The sequence below is a fragment of the Tachysurus fulvidraco genome, chromosome 17, assembly GCF_022655615.1.
Source record: "Tachysurus fulvidraco isolate hzauxx_2018 chromosome 17, HZAU_PFXX_2.0, whole genome shotgun sequence".
NCBI lineage: Eukaryota > Metazoa > Chordata > Actinopteri > Siluriformes > Bagridae > Tachysurus > Tachysurus fulvidraco.
In genome coordinates, this window is record NC_062534.1 from 4,700,734 (window position 1) to 4,718,233 (window position 17,500).

Here is a 17,500-nt window from a genome sequence, read left to right on the forward strand (position 1 = left end):
GGGGTAGAGGACCCATGGGAAACACTCACACACACACACACACACACACACACACACACACACACACACACACACACACACACACACACACACACAGAGTGAGGCTTTCACAGTCAAACAGTCTGACAAAAACTCACAAAGCAAATCACATAACCTATTAGTGAATACACAACCATGCACACACACAAATACCCACACACACAGGCAGACAGTGTGAGTGTGTGTATGTGAAGCGGTGGTGTGAAGCGAGGCATGTGAGAGGTGGCTGCGTGTCAGTAAGGCTCGGCTCGGTCTCTCTCTTTCTCAGCTTGTCTTCAGGGATTAACGTTGGGGAAAGAGAGAGAGAGAGAGAGAGAGAGAGAGAGAGAGAGAGAGAGAGAGAGAGAGAGAGAGAGAGAATAATCTATCACACTAACCACTGCACGTCAACTCACACAGAGATTATAATTTGTTTATGTGAATTATGTATATATATTTTTACTATTTTAAACTTGTGTTTAGTATAACATAAAATCTAAAGAAAAAAATAAATACAACAGAAAGTAAAATATAGTGAATCTTGATCATCACCTCTGAATTTATAAGCATACACACACACACACACACACACACACACACACACACACACACACACACACCATACAAACACATGCACCTTCAGCAAACTTTTCCAGCAACTACAATAATAACACTGAGAAAAAAAATGACTGAATTCTTCTTTACTTTATTGGTTATATTTCATTGTTTGTTGTTGTTGTTGTTGTTGTTTTGTTTTTGCTTTTCTTCTATTATCCATATGTTTACTGTCAGATTTCTGATATGAATTCCGTATGCAGAATGTTCACACAGCAAACTGACGCACACCACCATTTCATCCCGTCTTTCCTATCAATTATTTTCACTTCGCACCGAGTAGTATGACTTCACAGAGCCGTGTGCTTTGACAAAAAGTTTGTGAAAGACACAGAAAGAGAGAGAGAGAGAGAGAGAGAGAGAGAGAGAGAGAGAGAGAGAGAGAGAGAGAGAGAGAGAGAGAGAGAGAGGAATGAGAGAGGTGGCAAGGGAAGTGGAGAGAGTGAGGGAGAGAAAGAAAGAGAGATTGAATTAAAGTTTTATGACCAATGAATATTTCATATACTGGGTTCTGAATTCCACAATCTAGTGTTTGTTTGTGTGTGAATTTCTGTGTGTGTGTGTGTGTGTGTGTGTGTGTGTGTGTGTGTGTGTGTGTGTGTGTGTGTGTGTGTGTGTGTGTGTGTGTGTGAGAGAGAGAGAGAGAGAGAGAGAGAGAGAGAGAGAGAGAGTACCTTATGTTTTTACTTGTAAAGATGTAGCATATATTAACCCAAACCGCCAAGTAAGATTACCTTTTACCTCACAAGTTTGAGCTCTAAAATAGTTGTTAGATATTTTTTTTTTGTTTAAGATAGAAAACACCAAAGAGGTTGTCTGATTCTATAAAAATATGACAGAAGCTATGTACATGGTTATAAACACTTTTCTTAGCATCACAAAACCAACTGGCTTGTTTCAGTTTGCTAGTAATAACAATAAAGATGCTAACTGTGAGTCAGCGTTATGTGTTAGTAACTGTTCCCAGTTATAGGAGTGTATTGAGTAAAGACATCAATATTAAAGGAACACAGGGTTTTTAGCCTAATCTCTCGTGTGTGTGTGTGTGTGTGTGTGTGTGTGTGTGTGTGTGTGTGTGTGTGTGTGTGTGTGTGTGTGTGTGTGTGTGTGTGTGTGTGATTAGCATAGAGCAGAATTTTAACACGCTTTCCTATACTGAAGAAAGATTAAAAAAAAAAAACCTGCTGGATCAAAACAGACTGTAAATACAAAATTCTCAGACAAATTGCTGTATTCTGTTTATTTAAATGTTAACAATATAATTTTTTTTATTCAAAACAAGTAAAATTTTTATTTACATCCCAAAAAAAAGTATCAGGATGAAGCAGATATGCAGAGTTGTTCAGACTTTTCATTAAAAGAATTCACCATTCAGCCATCCATTTATCATTTAGCTCATCACTCTTCCATTCATCCATTCATCACCAACAATCCATCCATCTATCCATCCATATATCCATACATCTACTGCCTGTCAGGGATCTGTCCATCTGTCAGGAAACTGTTATCCACAGTCCATCTGCCTATAGTCTTTCCATCTATTCCTCTATCCCACCATTCATTCATTCATTCATTCATGCATTCATTCATTCATTCATACATCCATTCTTCCAGCCATTTATCCATATATACATACATACATTCATATAGTCCATCTACTGCCTGTCAGGGATTTTTCCATTCATCATCAATCCATTATCCCCACTCCATCTATTCATGCTTTCGTAGTCTATCCATCTATACCTCTTTCCCAACACTCATTCATGCATCTATTCTTCCAGCAAGCTAGTGTCTATTCAGCAATATTCATCAATAAAGCATCCGTAGCCTGTCCACCAATTCATCTATCTATCTATCTATCTATCTATCTATCTATCTATCTATCTATCTATCTATCTATCCATCCATCCATCCATTCATCTGTTTGTGTTCTCTTACTGCTCATCCATCTTTTTTCTTGTTTCCATCCATCCATCCGTTCATCCATCCATCTATCCATCCATCTGTTTATGTTCTCTTATTGCTCATTTATCGGTCCATCCATTCACGTTGGTATTGTTCATCTAAAATCTATTCATTCAGTCCTTAATTCATTATCTGTCTATACATTAATATTTATATTTCTCCATCTATCATATGTCATCCTCTATTTAAGGGCCGATTTGTACATCCATCCATCCATCCATCCATCCATCCATCCGTCTATTTTTAATACTTCTCAAGAATATAGATCATATTACAGTACAGTGTATGATGTTAGGGTCAGTACTGTAGTACCATATGAATAAATGTCATAACCATAAACCAGCGTTTATGCGATGAGCTCAACAAGATCTCGGCTCATGGCTCAGTTTTCTGTAAGCTGTATATGATCCATAATAATGAAACAGCGATTGTTTATAATGAAAAGGTATAAAAGAAAGGGTTGTATTTGCAGATGCAGTGCTGACATTTTAAGATGTTCCTCTTAAAATGAGTCTGGCTCATTTCATAATATTTCCCTCAGTGTGCGTTTTTCAGTAAATCAGTGCAATTCAATTTATTTATTTATTTATTTCTTCCATTCCATTCAATTTGATCCATTTTTCCCCTCTTTGATTCTCTGCTAAAGCTAAAGGAGGAGACTTAAAGTTGTTTATATTGGTGAGGTGAGCGGGTCAAGGTTGGCCAGGCCTCCTCCAACACAAATGGAAAAAGCCAAGTGTGTGTGTGTGTGTGTGTGTGTGTGTGTGTGTGTGTGTGTGTGTGTGTGTGTGTGTGTGTGTGTGTGTGTGTGTGTGTGTGTGTGTGAGATTGTGAGTTTAGATGCATATTTAACTCTTTCCTCACCTTTGAACAGATCAAGCTTTTTACAAAGCAGGTCTGAACACATATTAAAGGAATACTCCATTCTAAATGACAGATATTAATATTTACAATGCAATCATCAAATTATTTCTATTTCTGTTTCTTTAATGAGACTAAATCACCTGTTTGCTGTCTCCAATACGTTTCTACTGGATTTTTCATTAATGTGAAGTGAAATTGATTAGTAAGAAAATACATTTATGTCTTTGTCTAATTAAACACTGTAGTAACTGCGTTGGCTCTGTCCCCTTGTGACGTCAGCTTGAAACACAGCCGCAGAATTCTCACAGGAATAGCATAGATACAACACCAGCCAACACATTAGGACGACAATCTCGAAACTCTTTACAAATATTTATAATATAAAACATATTTACTGTGATTTTCCTTTAAACCTTAATCTTAATAAAACCCTATCAAAATTAAATAAAATAATAATAAACATTGAATAATTTAAATAATGTTATGTTAAACAAGCCTTACTTTGTAGTTTCAGGCTTTTATTAATGCTTTTCTGGCCCTGAAATTAGCTCCACCCCCCAAGTTTCCAAGCATCTCTGCTTTGCCTCTTTTTGCTAAAAGTTAGCACACGTGGTCATTTGGGACGGCTTGTTAATATGTATATTTACAATTTTTGTTTACAGTATAACAGAAGGTTGTAAACATCACACACTTTATTGAATTTTATGTTATATTATTTTAAATGAATTATTTTATCTGTGGGCTGTAAGGGAGATGATTATTATAGAAATATGTTTTTACCACCTAGTGATTGTAGGAGTCCATTAGACATCATACAAGTACATAATATTGCAAATATTTTAATAAAACTTTAGTAAAGGTTTCACACAGTTATTATTTGTAGTAATAGTAGGCGGAGGAGTAATAAATATTTAAGTATTTAAACATTCAAATACCTTTTAAAAATACTGTTCATCGAAACAAAAAAAATACACATAGAAAGTACTTTATAGCAATTTTTCTTGACTTTATTTCTATAAATTTACTTAGTATAACAATTTAATTTAGTATAACAATTTATCTGACAATAAGCTATTGGTACCACAGGACATCTCTGTATCTGTACAGTCTGTTGCACCTTACATATATATATATATATATATATATATTATTTATACTTATATATATTATTTATATTTATACTTATACATACTTATATATACATTTATATTTATACTTGTACATACATACATATATATATATATATATATATATATATATATATATATATATATATATATATATATATATGTATATGTATATTTCAACTGGTACTACTCTAAGCATTTTTCACATTTTTTTAACCTGTTTGTAAATTCTTCTAATTTCTGTTTCTTAACTACTGTATGTAAATGGTTCTGCAATTTCTGGAGCTCGCTCCCAAGAATTTCACTCACCATGGCACATGTGCTGTGGTGATGTGACATTAAAGGTGACTTGACTTGACTTAAAAATGCTGATTTTAAGACTCAATTAATTAAATAATTGTGGAAAATCAGAATTAAGGATATATAAAGAAATAATTTTAGAACTAAAATGCAGAAATAAAGGATAGAATTAAAAAATAATTGTAGAACTAAAAATGCAGAAATTAAGGATCGAATTAGAAATGATTTTAGAATTACAAATTGAGCAATTAAAGCTAGAATTGGAACTAATTTCTGAATTTAAACAGCAGTTAAGGCCAGAATTATAAATTAGACCTAACCCCACAAAAAAGTTATGTATGTAATGTTTCTGTTGGGTTTTTACTGGATGAAGCCCCTCATGAGAGGAAAAGAAAGCACAGGACTTCACATCTCGGCTCTGCTGAGAGAAGCACTGTGCCCTGTTTGAACTGATAGATAATCATCGGGGTCTGTTTAAAATTCAGTGTTTACTCCTGACCAGAGTCCTGCTGGAGGACGAGTAACGTCTAGTCACACTGATCCACTTTTTTGAGTGTGTGTGTATGTGTGTGTCTGTGTGTTAGTCCCTAGAGAGTTAATTACTGATGAGGACAGGGAGGGCTCGAGCTTTTCTTTGTTTTTCTCTCTTTCTTTTCTCATCTGTGATTGGGCACGCTTTGCTCAAAGCAGAAACTATGAATGTCTGTCTATACGGGTGAAAAATAAAAGGGCTTTAAAGTAGAAAAAACTCGTTTTTTAGACTACAAAATGCTTTTTATGTTGAATCAAAGGTTCAGCAGGTTTCACAAAAGAATAGGTACAGATGTGCCTGCAGTTTTGCTCTCATGAAGAAATCTAGATTATATGAATATGTAAATTAGGAATGCTTTCTACTCTGTAAGCTCAACCCACTTCCCTGTGGTAGACTGGTGTCATATGGTTTAAACATGCATATTATTAGGGGCTTTTAAATACTTTTGAATGAGTAACGGTACTTTAGAAGCCTGGAAGCCTGAGTTTTGGTAAGTTAGTTCTAGAAAAGAAATACAACGTTTTGTTTTTTATTTGATATGCTAATATTCACTTAATATGTCATTGTAACATTAGTATTAATTTTCATGCAGAATTGAATAGATGCATTTTTAAAGCAAATCGTTTAAGGTTTTGTTTCTGTTTTAATCTTTAATTTATTAATTGCAAGCCTAAGTGTAAAATTGTAATACACACACAGACACACACATACACACATATGCATATACATACACATACGCACATACACACCACACACACATACACACAAACACATACACACAAACAGACACGTTAACACAAAAACACACACACGCAAGAAATAAACTGAGAGATTCAGTCGAGAGAGAGAGAGAGAGAGAGAGAGAGAGAGAGAGAGAGAGAGAGAGAGAGAGAGAGAGAGACAGCTCTCAGGTCACAATAAAACAGAAAAGATGAAGTGAAGCACGAGAAATGTTCAGCGTGTTTAACGCTTTAACGAGGTGAAATAAATAGACACGTGACTGTATTCCACTTTTTGTTCCCCTGTGATCTGGGGTATTTCATGGTTCTTTCATCACCACAGTAAATAATGTGGGGTTTATGAGGTAAACGGGGGACTGGGGGCAGGAGCTCCTCCATTTCACACCCTGCTCCAGTCTGCTCTGTCTACCCAGAATGCATTGCAGTGCAGAACATTGCATCGGCTGCATAATCACACCAAAGTGCGGCCAGCTTCCTCCAGCTTCCACTGCCCTCCTCCTCCAACGCCTCCTCCTCTTCTCAGTTTGTGTGTGTGTGTGTGTGTGTGTGTGTGTGTGTGTGTGTGTGTGTGTGTGTGTGTGTGTGTGTGTGTGTGTGTGTTGATTCAGTGTTTATTTGTACACTCAGTACCATTAGTTTTGTATTGTGCCTCTATTACTGATCTGTTCTATCTGTTTCTGTCTGTCATTCTCCTTCTGTCTATCTGTCTCTCAATTTTATTTCTGTCTGGCTTTCCCCCCTAGAATTCTTGCTAGCTGTCTTCCTCCCGCTATTCTTCTCTTTTTTCATCTCTGATTCTCCCTTTTTCTGTCTGTCGTTTAACTTTCTTGCTTCTGTCTGTCTCTCTTTCCTCTGTGGTTCTCCCTCACCCTTCGCACTCTGTTTCAATTCTTTTCTCTTTTAGTGTTTTCTCTCTCTGTCTCATTCTCTGTTGTTGACTGTCTTTCTTTCATTTTCTGTTTCTTCCTCTCATTCTCCCTCAGCTGTTCTCTTTTCATTTGTCTCACCCTCATCCTCTGTCTTTCTGTCTGTCATCTTTCTGTCTCTCTTATCAGTTTTGCCTCTTACCCTCTTTCTTTTTTACAGCCTGCCTTTCTCTTTTTTGGTTAATGATTCTGTCTTTTTTATCTTGATTTCCATCCATGTTTCCTCATATTTGCTCTCTTTCTGCCTCTCTTTTTATTAACTCCTGGGAGAGAAGAGCAGAGGGAGAGACCGGAATAGTGAGGGAAAAAACGAAAGGAGCAGAGTCCGAGAGAAGAAGAGAGGCAGGGGGAAGCAGAGAGAGGGGGGGGGATTTTGGAGGACGGGAGAAGGGGAGGGAGAAGGAAGAGAGAGAGAGAGAGAGAGAGAGAGAGAGAGAGAGAGGGAGAGAGAGAGGAAAGAGAGGAGAGAGAGACAGAGAGAGAGAAAGAGGGAGGAGAGAGACAGAGAGATAGAGGGAGAGAGAGAGAGAGAGAGAGAGAGAGGAAGAGAGAGAGAGAGAGAGGAGAGAAAGAGAGAGGGAGAGAAAGAGGGAGAGAAAAGAGAGAGAGAAGAAAGAGAGAGGAGAGAAAGAGAAGAGAGAGAGAGAGAGAGAGGAGAGAGAGAGGAAAGAGAGAGAGGGAGAGAGAAAGGAGGGATAGAAGAGAGAAAGAAAGAGAGAGAGAGAGAGAGAGAGAGAGAGTCGATAGAGAGAGATATGATATACATATCAGATAGAAAGAGATAGACTATGATATATCGCTCTCTCGTATCTCTCATATATCTCTCTCTCTCTTCTATCCCTCTCTCTTTCTCTCTCCCTCTATTCTATCCCTCTCTCTCTCCCTCCCTCTCCTCTCTCTCTCTCTCTCTCTTCTCTCCCTCTCTCCCTCCCTCTCTCTCTCTCCCTCTCTCTCTCTCTCTCTATCTCTCTCTCCCTCCCCCCCCTCTCTCCACACCCTCACCACTCTGAGCTGAATTCCTCACTCTCATCTTTTTTGGCTGTGAGTGTTGGCATCCTTCCTGAGGCCCACGCGCTGCATGAATTAATGTGCCTAATTAACACCACGTTAATTATTTGTAAATTGCGTGTTTGGGTACACATTACTTGAGAAGCATATGTTGTGCAGCGTGTTAGCCGAAACAAGCGGGTGCATAATGCCATCTCTGGAGTGCGGCGCTGTGTGATGGGCCAATCAGTGCGCAGACCCTCAGACGAGAGAGAGAGAGAGAGAGAGAGAGAGAGAGAGAGAGAGAGAGAGAGAGAGAGAGAGAGAGAGAGAGGTAAACATTGAATAAAGAGGCTCTCTGACATGATTGTGGTGTCGTCTGATCAAGGAGTTGGTGAATTAAAAACTTTATTCAGAAGCACTGAGGTCTGGAAAGTCCTGGGGTGCAGAGCCAGAGGAAGCAGAGACAGACAAACTGTAGCAAGGTTTTTAATTCTACTCAGTCATTTCTGTCTTTCATTATATTTCTATTTAGGTTTGTCAAAGGTTCAGGTGATTCCTGTGTTAGGTTTTTAGTGATTCGGGTGTGTTAGCGATTCAGGTGATTCAGTTGTGGTAATGATTGAGGTGTGTTAGCAATTCAGGTGCTTCAGGTGTTCAGTTGGTGATTTAATTTGTTAGTGGGTTAGATGTGTTAGTGGTCAGGTGTGATGGTGAGTCATGGGGTTGTTTGTGAATTACATTACATTTACAGCATTTGGCAGACACCCTTATCCAGAGTCATGTACATTATCTCATTTTTATACAGCTGAGCCATTGAGGGGCCCAACAGTGGCAGCTTGGTGGACCTGGGATCGAACACACAACATTCCGATTGGTAGCCCGACACCTTAACCACTAGGCTACCACATGCCACATACAAGAATTATATGTGTTAGTGATTCATGTAGTGTTAGAGATTTAAGTGGGTCAGTGATTCATATGTGTGTTCGTGATTCGTGAGAATTTTGGTGTGTTTGGGATTCACTTTCTGTTTTAAATGACAATTGAGCACTTTACTGAAGACACTGGGTTGCCTTTTCATGTAATTTCACTGTAATTACAAAATTCTACTTGCTTACTGAAAGGAATTGTATTTTCCACTCAGAAAGCTATGTGTTTATTGGCATTTATTTTACTTTACACTTTACCACTTTAATTTTGTTTATTATTTACAAAGATGTCGGTGCTATGATGGACACGTGTGTGTTCATCTTCACCGGTGTGTGCTTAAGATGTCCTCAGGAGAACAAGGAGAAGCCAAAGAGGTCATCAGGGCATCGTTGAATAAAAAAAATATATATAAAAAAAAAATACTCTTTTTATCCCCCAACCTTTTTCATTCTCCATCTTTCCACACCATTTTCTCATTCATAACCATTTCATATTTATACCCCCCCCCCTTCTCCCTCCTCATTAGCAGTCAGCTCCTGTCGTGTCCTAACCACTGGGGAGACCTTCGCTTATGTGCCCTGCCTCCTCCTTCTCCTCCTCCTCCTTCTCCTCCTCCTTCACCCCCCACCCCACCCCCCCACCACTCATTCATCTGTTTTTCACTCCTTTTGCCTTTTCTAAAGTATTTGTGCATTCATTTAGTCATGCCGCACTTTAGCCAATTTAAGAAACAGGCCGTTTGCAACCGTTTGATTTTCTCCGTTCGGCTGCGTGGCTCTAAGCAACGGCGCCTGTCTTTAGGGAGACGCTCTAAATGAAGTTCTCTCTCTCTCTCTCTATCTCTCTCTCTCTCTCTCTCTCTCTCTCTCAATCTCTCCCTCTGTTCTTTCTTGTCCTCTCCCCCCTCCATGCGCTCCCTCAGGGCTGGCGGCACGCTCATAATTTCTCTCAGAGGGGAGTTTGACTGTGAGATGGATTATTTCTGCTTGAACTCAGACGCAGAGCTGGATCAGACTGCCAGTCCGTTCAGCGGCAAAAATTAAAATGATAAGTTGACGCAGCACAGCATCTCGAAACGGTGCGAAGTTGCGTGTAGAGCTGGGAGGGTTTTGTTTTTAGGAGCCATGATAGTTTGCTTGAGAACAGTTGTTCATATGGACACATGGTTGCGGCTCCATGGAAATGTTTTTTTTAACACAGTAATGAGTCCTGCTCACTCAACAGAAGATACAAAGCTGTTAGGAGCTACACATTTTCATCCTGTTATGAAAGTGTTCAGGCAGTGCTTCTTAGATTTGATTGTTTTTCAGTGATGTCAAGTCAAGAAGTCAAGAAGTTTTTATTGTCATTTCAAACATATATAGCTGTTGCAGTACACAGTGAAATGAGATAACGTTTCTCCAGGAACATGGTGCTACATAAAACAAAGTCAGCGCTAAGGACTTAAGTAAGTAGTCTCAGCCACATAACGTGCGACTGTGCAACCTGGTGCAAACAGTGCAGGACAAAAGACAGTACACAAAAGACAATACACAAAAGCAGCTCAGACGACCAGTGTAAATACCAGAAATACTGGAATGAACACATTATATTATCTCAGCAGTTATATGGTATTGTAACGTATTGTGCAAAACAGCAGTCGGCTTAAATGTGAAAGACAGAACGTGCAAAGAGCAAAAGCAGTGTGCAAAACAGCATGTAAACAGTTTGCTGTAGACATGGATGTACTGTATATTGGAAGAATGTGTATTTCATTGCACTCCATACAATTGATTTTGCATGTGTGTGTCTGTGTGTTTGTGTGTGTGAGGAGTCTGATGGCTTGTGGTCGTGAGGACTCGAATGCTTTGGTACCGTTTTTCAGACGGCAGGAGGGTGAAGAGTGTTTGTGAGGGGTGTGTGGGGTCATCCACAATTACATTGGTGTAAATGTCCATGATAGAGGGAAGAGAGACTCCAATGATCTTCTCAGCTGTCCTCACAATCCGCTGCAGGGTCTTGCGATCCGAGATTGTGCAGTTCCCAAACCAGACAGTGATGCAGCTGCTCAGAATGTTCTCAAGGGTTTCTCTGTAAAACGTAGTCAGGATGGGGGGAGGGAGATGTGCTTTTTTAGCCTTTAGTAAGAAGTACTGTTAGGCTTTCTTGGTGATGGAGCTGGTGTTGAGTGACCAGGTGGGAGTTCTCCGGTAAATGATGAACACAAAAAAATCCGTCGATGTTTAGCGGTCATTCAGAGTGGTCGCTCTGTGCTCTCCTGAAGTCAGCAAACATCTCTTCAGTTTTATCAACATTCAGAGACATGTTTAGCTGTTGCACCCCCTCTCTGTATGAGACCCATCACGGTCGTGTCATCAGAGAACTTGATGATATAGTTCGATCTGTGCATTGCTGAAAGATGATTGTGTTGAATGCTGAACCAAAGTCTATGAACAGAATTTGTACGTGTCTTTATTGTCCAGGTGGGTGAGGGCTAAATGAAGGGCCAAGGCAATGGCATCGTCCATGGAGCGGTTTGGATGATACACGATCTTGGTCTTCTTGGAATCTTGGGTCCTTATTGGATCTTGGAAGTTATTATAATAGAATGGAAGTTGATAGAATAAAATAGAACATTATGGTAGCTGAATAGAATTGAATAAATTAGAATGGAATAAATTAGAATGGGCTAGATAGGATAGAGTAGAATAAAATAGAATGGATAGGATAGAATAGAAAAAGTTGTTATAATAGAATATAATAGAAGACAATGGTGTAGAATAGAATAGAACAGAATAGAATGTAAGAGAAGAGGTATGTGCAATGTGGCGAAAGTTGCAGTAGTAGAGTGTCCAGCAGTGCATGAAAAGCTCATTTAATCAGGTATTAGATCCTCCCTGCTGGCTGTGCTTAAAATCTCGTCTTACAAACGTCTGTCTGTGCTGCAGCTCTCCGGCCGAGCAGCTTCTCCTGCAGGAAAAACACGAACTGACCAACATAAAAGTCAGCTCTCTATCTCTCTCCCACTCCGTCTTTCTCCCACTGTCATACTGAACGCTTCTGGCCATGGAAAACACACACACACACACACACACACACACACACACACACACACACACACACACACACACACACCCTGTTATAATGATCTCTGGTTGTGGGACTCTCATGATCTATGCCAGAGCCCCAGCAGGCTGTTATGAAGCAGATCAGGTTTTTTTTTTCTCCTGTAGCCGCTTTGCTAAACTGTCTGGCCAAGGAATCATCTAGGAATGACAATTTGTCCAAAAAATGGCCAACCCATAAGAAATAAAAAATTACAGCAACCCAAAATGAAGTGGTAAAGAACAGCTCAGACCGCCAACCCCACCCCAACACCCTATAAGTTATACGCCCGGGTGGACGATATCACTATAGATATCAACCACACCTTCACTGATACATGATATATATTTATAAACACATATGTACCTGATATATAAAGCTGGGAATTGGGTGCTCCAGTCCTGATGTGTACACTGTGTGTTTTTCAGCGATCGGCCGGACGCTGATCCCTCGCTACTTCAGCACGGTGTTTGAGGGAGGAGTGACAGATCTCTACTACATCCTCAAACATTCCAAAGAGTCGTTCCACAACTCCTGCATCACCGTCGACTGTGACCAATGCACCATGGTCACGCAGCACGGCAAGCCCATGTTCACCAAGGTAAGCTGTGTGTGTGTGAGCGTGTGTGTGTGTGTAAAGATGCTCAGTCTTGAATTACAGATTAATAGGATCCAGCTAGATCAAAATATTCACTGAGAGTGTTAAAGAAATGAAAAAGTTGAGAGCCCGAAGATGGGAAAATGACTTCGGAATTGAGTGGGAAGTTTGGAAAGTTTGCTGTCTGTAACAGAAACATTTGATTGGACCACATACTTCTATGCCAACTGACAGTCGTGAGAACTGGAGGCAGGTTTTACCCGAAGTTTAAAAGGATGAAGGGTGTGGCTTTGGAGTGGCATTCTGAGATCTGATTGGCTAACATGATTTGAACTGATACTGGGTCCACTTTGCAACTCTTACATAATATTTACATCTACATGTTTACAGCTAACACATCTTTCAATCTTTTGACTGGCGAAATGTGACGCAGCTGTGAAATCTTTCCCGGCACACAGACCCGCTTCACTGAGGAATACAAAGCAGCACGACCAACTTCCACATGAACGCGTAGCTTTAGCTAATATGCTAAAGCAAATCTTTGGTTTTAATTAAATGACTAGTTAGGTATGAATTTTTAACCATAGACAGATCATATCAGGAAATATTCTGTCCAAACTAGGCAAGCAGCACCAGGCTTAGCATCCTCATCTGACACTACAACACTACAATAATAAGGTTTTTTAGATGTCAGTAGATGTTTATTAGGTCACACCATGCCCATGAATACACACAAGTTTGTGCATTACATGTATGGAGGTGGACACTAGGACTGACATCGTGAAGGCTGCAACAAAAACTGAACTGAAGCTCGAGGATTTTATTCTCATTGCATTACAGCACATAGTAATTAACTAATTAATTGATTGATTCATTCATTCATTTATTCATTCAATGGAATAGAATAGAATAAGAAGTTACTAGTATAGAACGGAATGTTACAATAGAAAACAGTATAGGAAGTTAGAATAGAAATAGATGGGATATAGTAGAATAGGTTGTTGAATAGAAAGTGTTTTAAATAGAATGGAGAGCAATGCATTGTGATCGAACAGAATAGGAGTTTATTAGAATAGAATAGAAAGTTATTATAGAATGTGCTAGAGTAGAACAGAATTGAATATGAAGTGATTGGCACAGAATGGGCTACGATGTGATAGAATATAACAGAATGTGAATAGAATAGAATAGAGGGTCATTTGTTTATTTAGAACAGAAAATGAAGTGATTGTAGTGCAATGAAATGAGATAGAATAGAACTTGAAGATGAAGTGATTATAAAATAATAGACTAGAATAAGTAGAAATAGAACATAATAGGAAGTTATAATAGAATGGGATGGAATAGAATAGAATAGAAATGTATTATAATAGAACAGAATGTGCTAGAATAAAACAGGATCAAATGTTACTGTAAGTGATCGGCATACAATGGACTGGAAGACATTGTGATAGATTAGAATAGAATAGAATAGAATAGAATAGAATAGGAAGTTATTAGAATATAATGGGATTTGATGTAGTATAGAATATACTATAGTATTCTATAGTAGCGATAAAGCATAGAATTGTATAGCATAGAATAGAATAGATGGGAGTAAGATAATGAGATTGAGATAAATGGTTTGTTTCATTTTGTTCTATTCTGTCCTGTTTTGTTTTGATTTGTTTAGTTTAAGTTTGCTCTATTTTGTTTTATTCTGTTCTGTTGTTTTGTTTCATTTGAACAGAATTTTCTTTTTTAGTGACTGAGGTTCAGGCTGTTTTTATTATTATTATTATTATTATTATTATTATTATTATTATTATTATTATTATTATTATTATTATTATTATAAGGGTACAGTTGCTACTATATTTTAGCTACAGTAATAATTATGTAAGTGAAGGATCATGTGTGTGTGTGTGTGTGTGTGTGTGTGTGTGTGTGTGTGTGTGTGTGTGTGTGTGTGTGTGTGTGTGTGTGTGTGTGTTTGTTATATCCTCATATGAGCCAGTCTGTATGAGACAGTAAACAAACTAATACATCAAACAAGCTGATGAAGGCGACACACACACACTCATTCCCTGCCTTAATCACTTCCATTATTCTATATTTGTTTATCATCAAGCGTCATTAGGAATCCCACAGCGAAACGGCTCATATGTACTTAGAAACCCTTTGCTTCACTCGTTCTCCCCGGTACTTTCATTCATCTAAAACCCGCCTCTTTTTTCTCCGACCTCTCGCCTCGCTTCCTTTGGCAAACGCCGTGTTTGCAGCGAGAGCGCTTCAATATTTCAAGAGCAAATATGAAAAAAGCTCTCGTCATAAATTCTGAATGCATAGATGGGCTGAATATTACACACTCGAAATATTGGAATCTTGCAGAAGTAAAAAGGAGGGGAAGAAACCCATCTCTGATATTTGATCAACATCAGAAGGGAGACATCTGTGTGTTTAGAAACTGCATTCAAATATTTTGTGGTAAACACACAAATCTACACACACTTACTGTGATAAACGTGCCGAAGTTTAAATAGACCAAGAAATTTATATTTCCTGCCATTGAACAGTGACGATACAACTCTGTCTTCAGTTTATAAAACTACAGATACTTTTCTCAATATGATTTATAGTATATCTTTTAACCTGTGTGCGTTTTAATCTTTTAATCATTTTTTATGCAAATATGGAATTACAGACAAAAATATATACACTAAATTCAGAATATATATGAATACTCTGCACACATGCTATATTATTGTTTTATTGTATTATTGTTTCTGTAGCAACAACCCCTTGATAGCAGATGGTTTCTGAATAATAGATTTTAATTTCTGGGAAAGGAAGGAATGAAGGGAGGAAGGAAGGAAAATGTGCAAGTTATAATAATTGTAATTTTTTTCTTTTTATGGAAGGAGTCTCCGGTGTCAGCACTTCAGCGTTTACGCTTTCATTAGTCTTAGTATCATGAACAGCTGTAGCTTTATTTTTCTTCCAGTGAGATAAAAGCGACGCTTCTGTTCAAACTCTTTATTGACATTCTAACATAAGAGTTAACAGGACATAACTTGTGGACATTGTGTTCACAACGTTAAATGTAAAGCTGTCAGAATTCCCGCTCTAATGTCATGATTGTTCTCACCAGATTTCACTTCCTCCTTTGATTCGTTTTCTAATTTAATCCTTGGCCTTCCTTTGTCTCAGTCTTACAGTCCCCTGTGTCGTTAAGGCGTCTTGCTTTGCTTCCATGAAACACACTGTCCTTGTCCATGTACAGTACTTTATTTGATTTCCCAGATTTGACCCGTGCTGTTTTTTCTCTGATTACTCTTACATTATTCAGATTTTCATTCTGTCTGCCTGATAGATCTTAAACTCTTTCTTCATCCTGTGGCAGAAGACCTAAGGACACTTCTTCCTTACTCTGCAGTCAGACTTTAAGACCTGAAACGAAAGCGTTCAGCTGTTCGTTACACAGATTTAACGCCCTTTGACCTTGTAGCTGCTGGTAATCTCAGTGTTAATCGAGCATCTTTATCTCTCAGTGATCCTGCTGTTCGAACAGATTCGATCTAATAACACCGGCTCAGTCTATCAGGGCTAAACTCAGCGAGCACATCTCAGATTATTTTACACACACACACACACACACACACACACACACACACACACACACACACACACACACACACACTTGTGCAATTTTTTTCAACAGTTCCAACATTTTTTTTAGTGCTTTGAGCTCGAATCCTAGTTTATTAATCTTCTCGATTTTGAGACTGTTTGCTACATCCTGAGTAATCCAGCCATAATAATGTACTGCATGACATTTACATTTTTTACATTTACAGCATTTGGCAGACGCCTTTATCCAGAGCAACGTTCAAAAGTGCTTAAGTCTCTATCATCGAATGCATTAACTCTGGTCCACTAGGCTACAGACTTGAGAGACCATGAGACTAAATCACTGTTTTATTTTTAAATACACACGCACAACTTACAGGGAAGAAAGTGCTAGTTGAAGTGTCTCATTAATTAGTAGGTCTTCAGCTGTTGTTTGATAATAATGAGACAAACCGAGATGTTTACACTTAGGCATTTATTCAGATGCCCTTTTCGAGACTTACGACTCATTTGTACATTCGGGGGCTAAGGGCCTGGCTCGGGGGCCCAGGAGCGTCTTTTTGGTGGCCCTGGGATTCGTGATTATGAATCCCAGGTGATTACTGCAAATAAAACTCAAAGAACACCAGTTTACTCCATAACTCTCAGTTTATTTAGAAATTCTGCTTTAAATCTGTGTTAAATGTATTGAATATTGTTCCCAGTTCCACAGAGAGAGATGTTCATGTCCAATACACTTTATTTCATACCAAACAACCAAAATATCTACATCAGGATAGATTTAAGGTTTTCTTCTCAGAAAAGGTTCTTCAGGTTCCTTGAGCAGGTTCTACATTTCTAATCGAGTCCTGCTAAAACCAAGTGTCTGATTTCTGAATATACTCGAGGTTTGTTTTTCTCTTTTTTTATTTTTTCTCACAGTGACAACATTTACACGTCAAACCTTCTGATTTTCCGTAAATCGATTTTGATTTATGTATTACTAAATTAGCGCTAACTCAATTCCACATAAACTGTGCAAGCGTTGACAATATAAAATTTTTTCCTTCTATTTCATGGCAATAAAGCTTATATGAATTTGCATCTGAGAGCGAGAGAGAGGAGGGTGAGAGATTTTTTTTTACTTTTATTTTTTAGATTTGCTTTGCTTTTTTTCTCCAGCATGGTTTGGTGTGGAGCAAAAATAAATGGCAAGAGAAAGT

At 38.4% G+C, this 17,500-nt stretch overlaps 1 protein-coding gene across 3 annotated transcripts in view; it reads left to right on the forward strand.

Annotated features, from left to right (window-relative positions):
• Window positions 1–17,500, forward strand: part of ldb2a (LIM domain binding 2a) — a 73,614-nt gene that overhangs the window by 31,475 nt on the left and 24,639 nt on the right. For all 3 annotated transcript variants that reach the window (XM_027154662.2, XM_027154664.2, XM_027154665.2), the window contains exon 3: window positions 12,520–12,692. In XM_027154662.2, coding sequence (XP_027010463.1) covers window positions 12,520–12,692 — 173 coding nt within the window. The remainder of the gene's footprint in view (window positions 1–12,519; window positions 12,693–17,500) is intronic.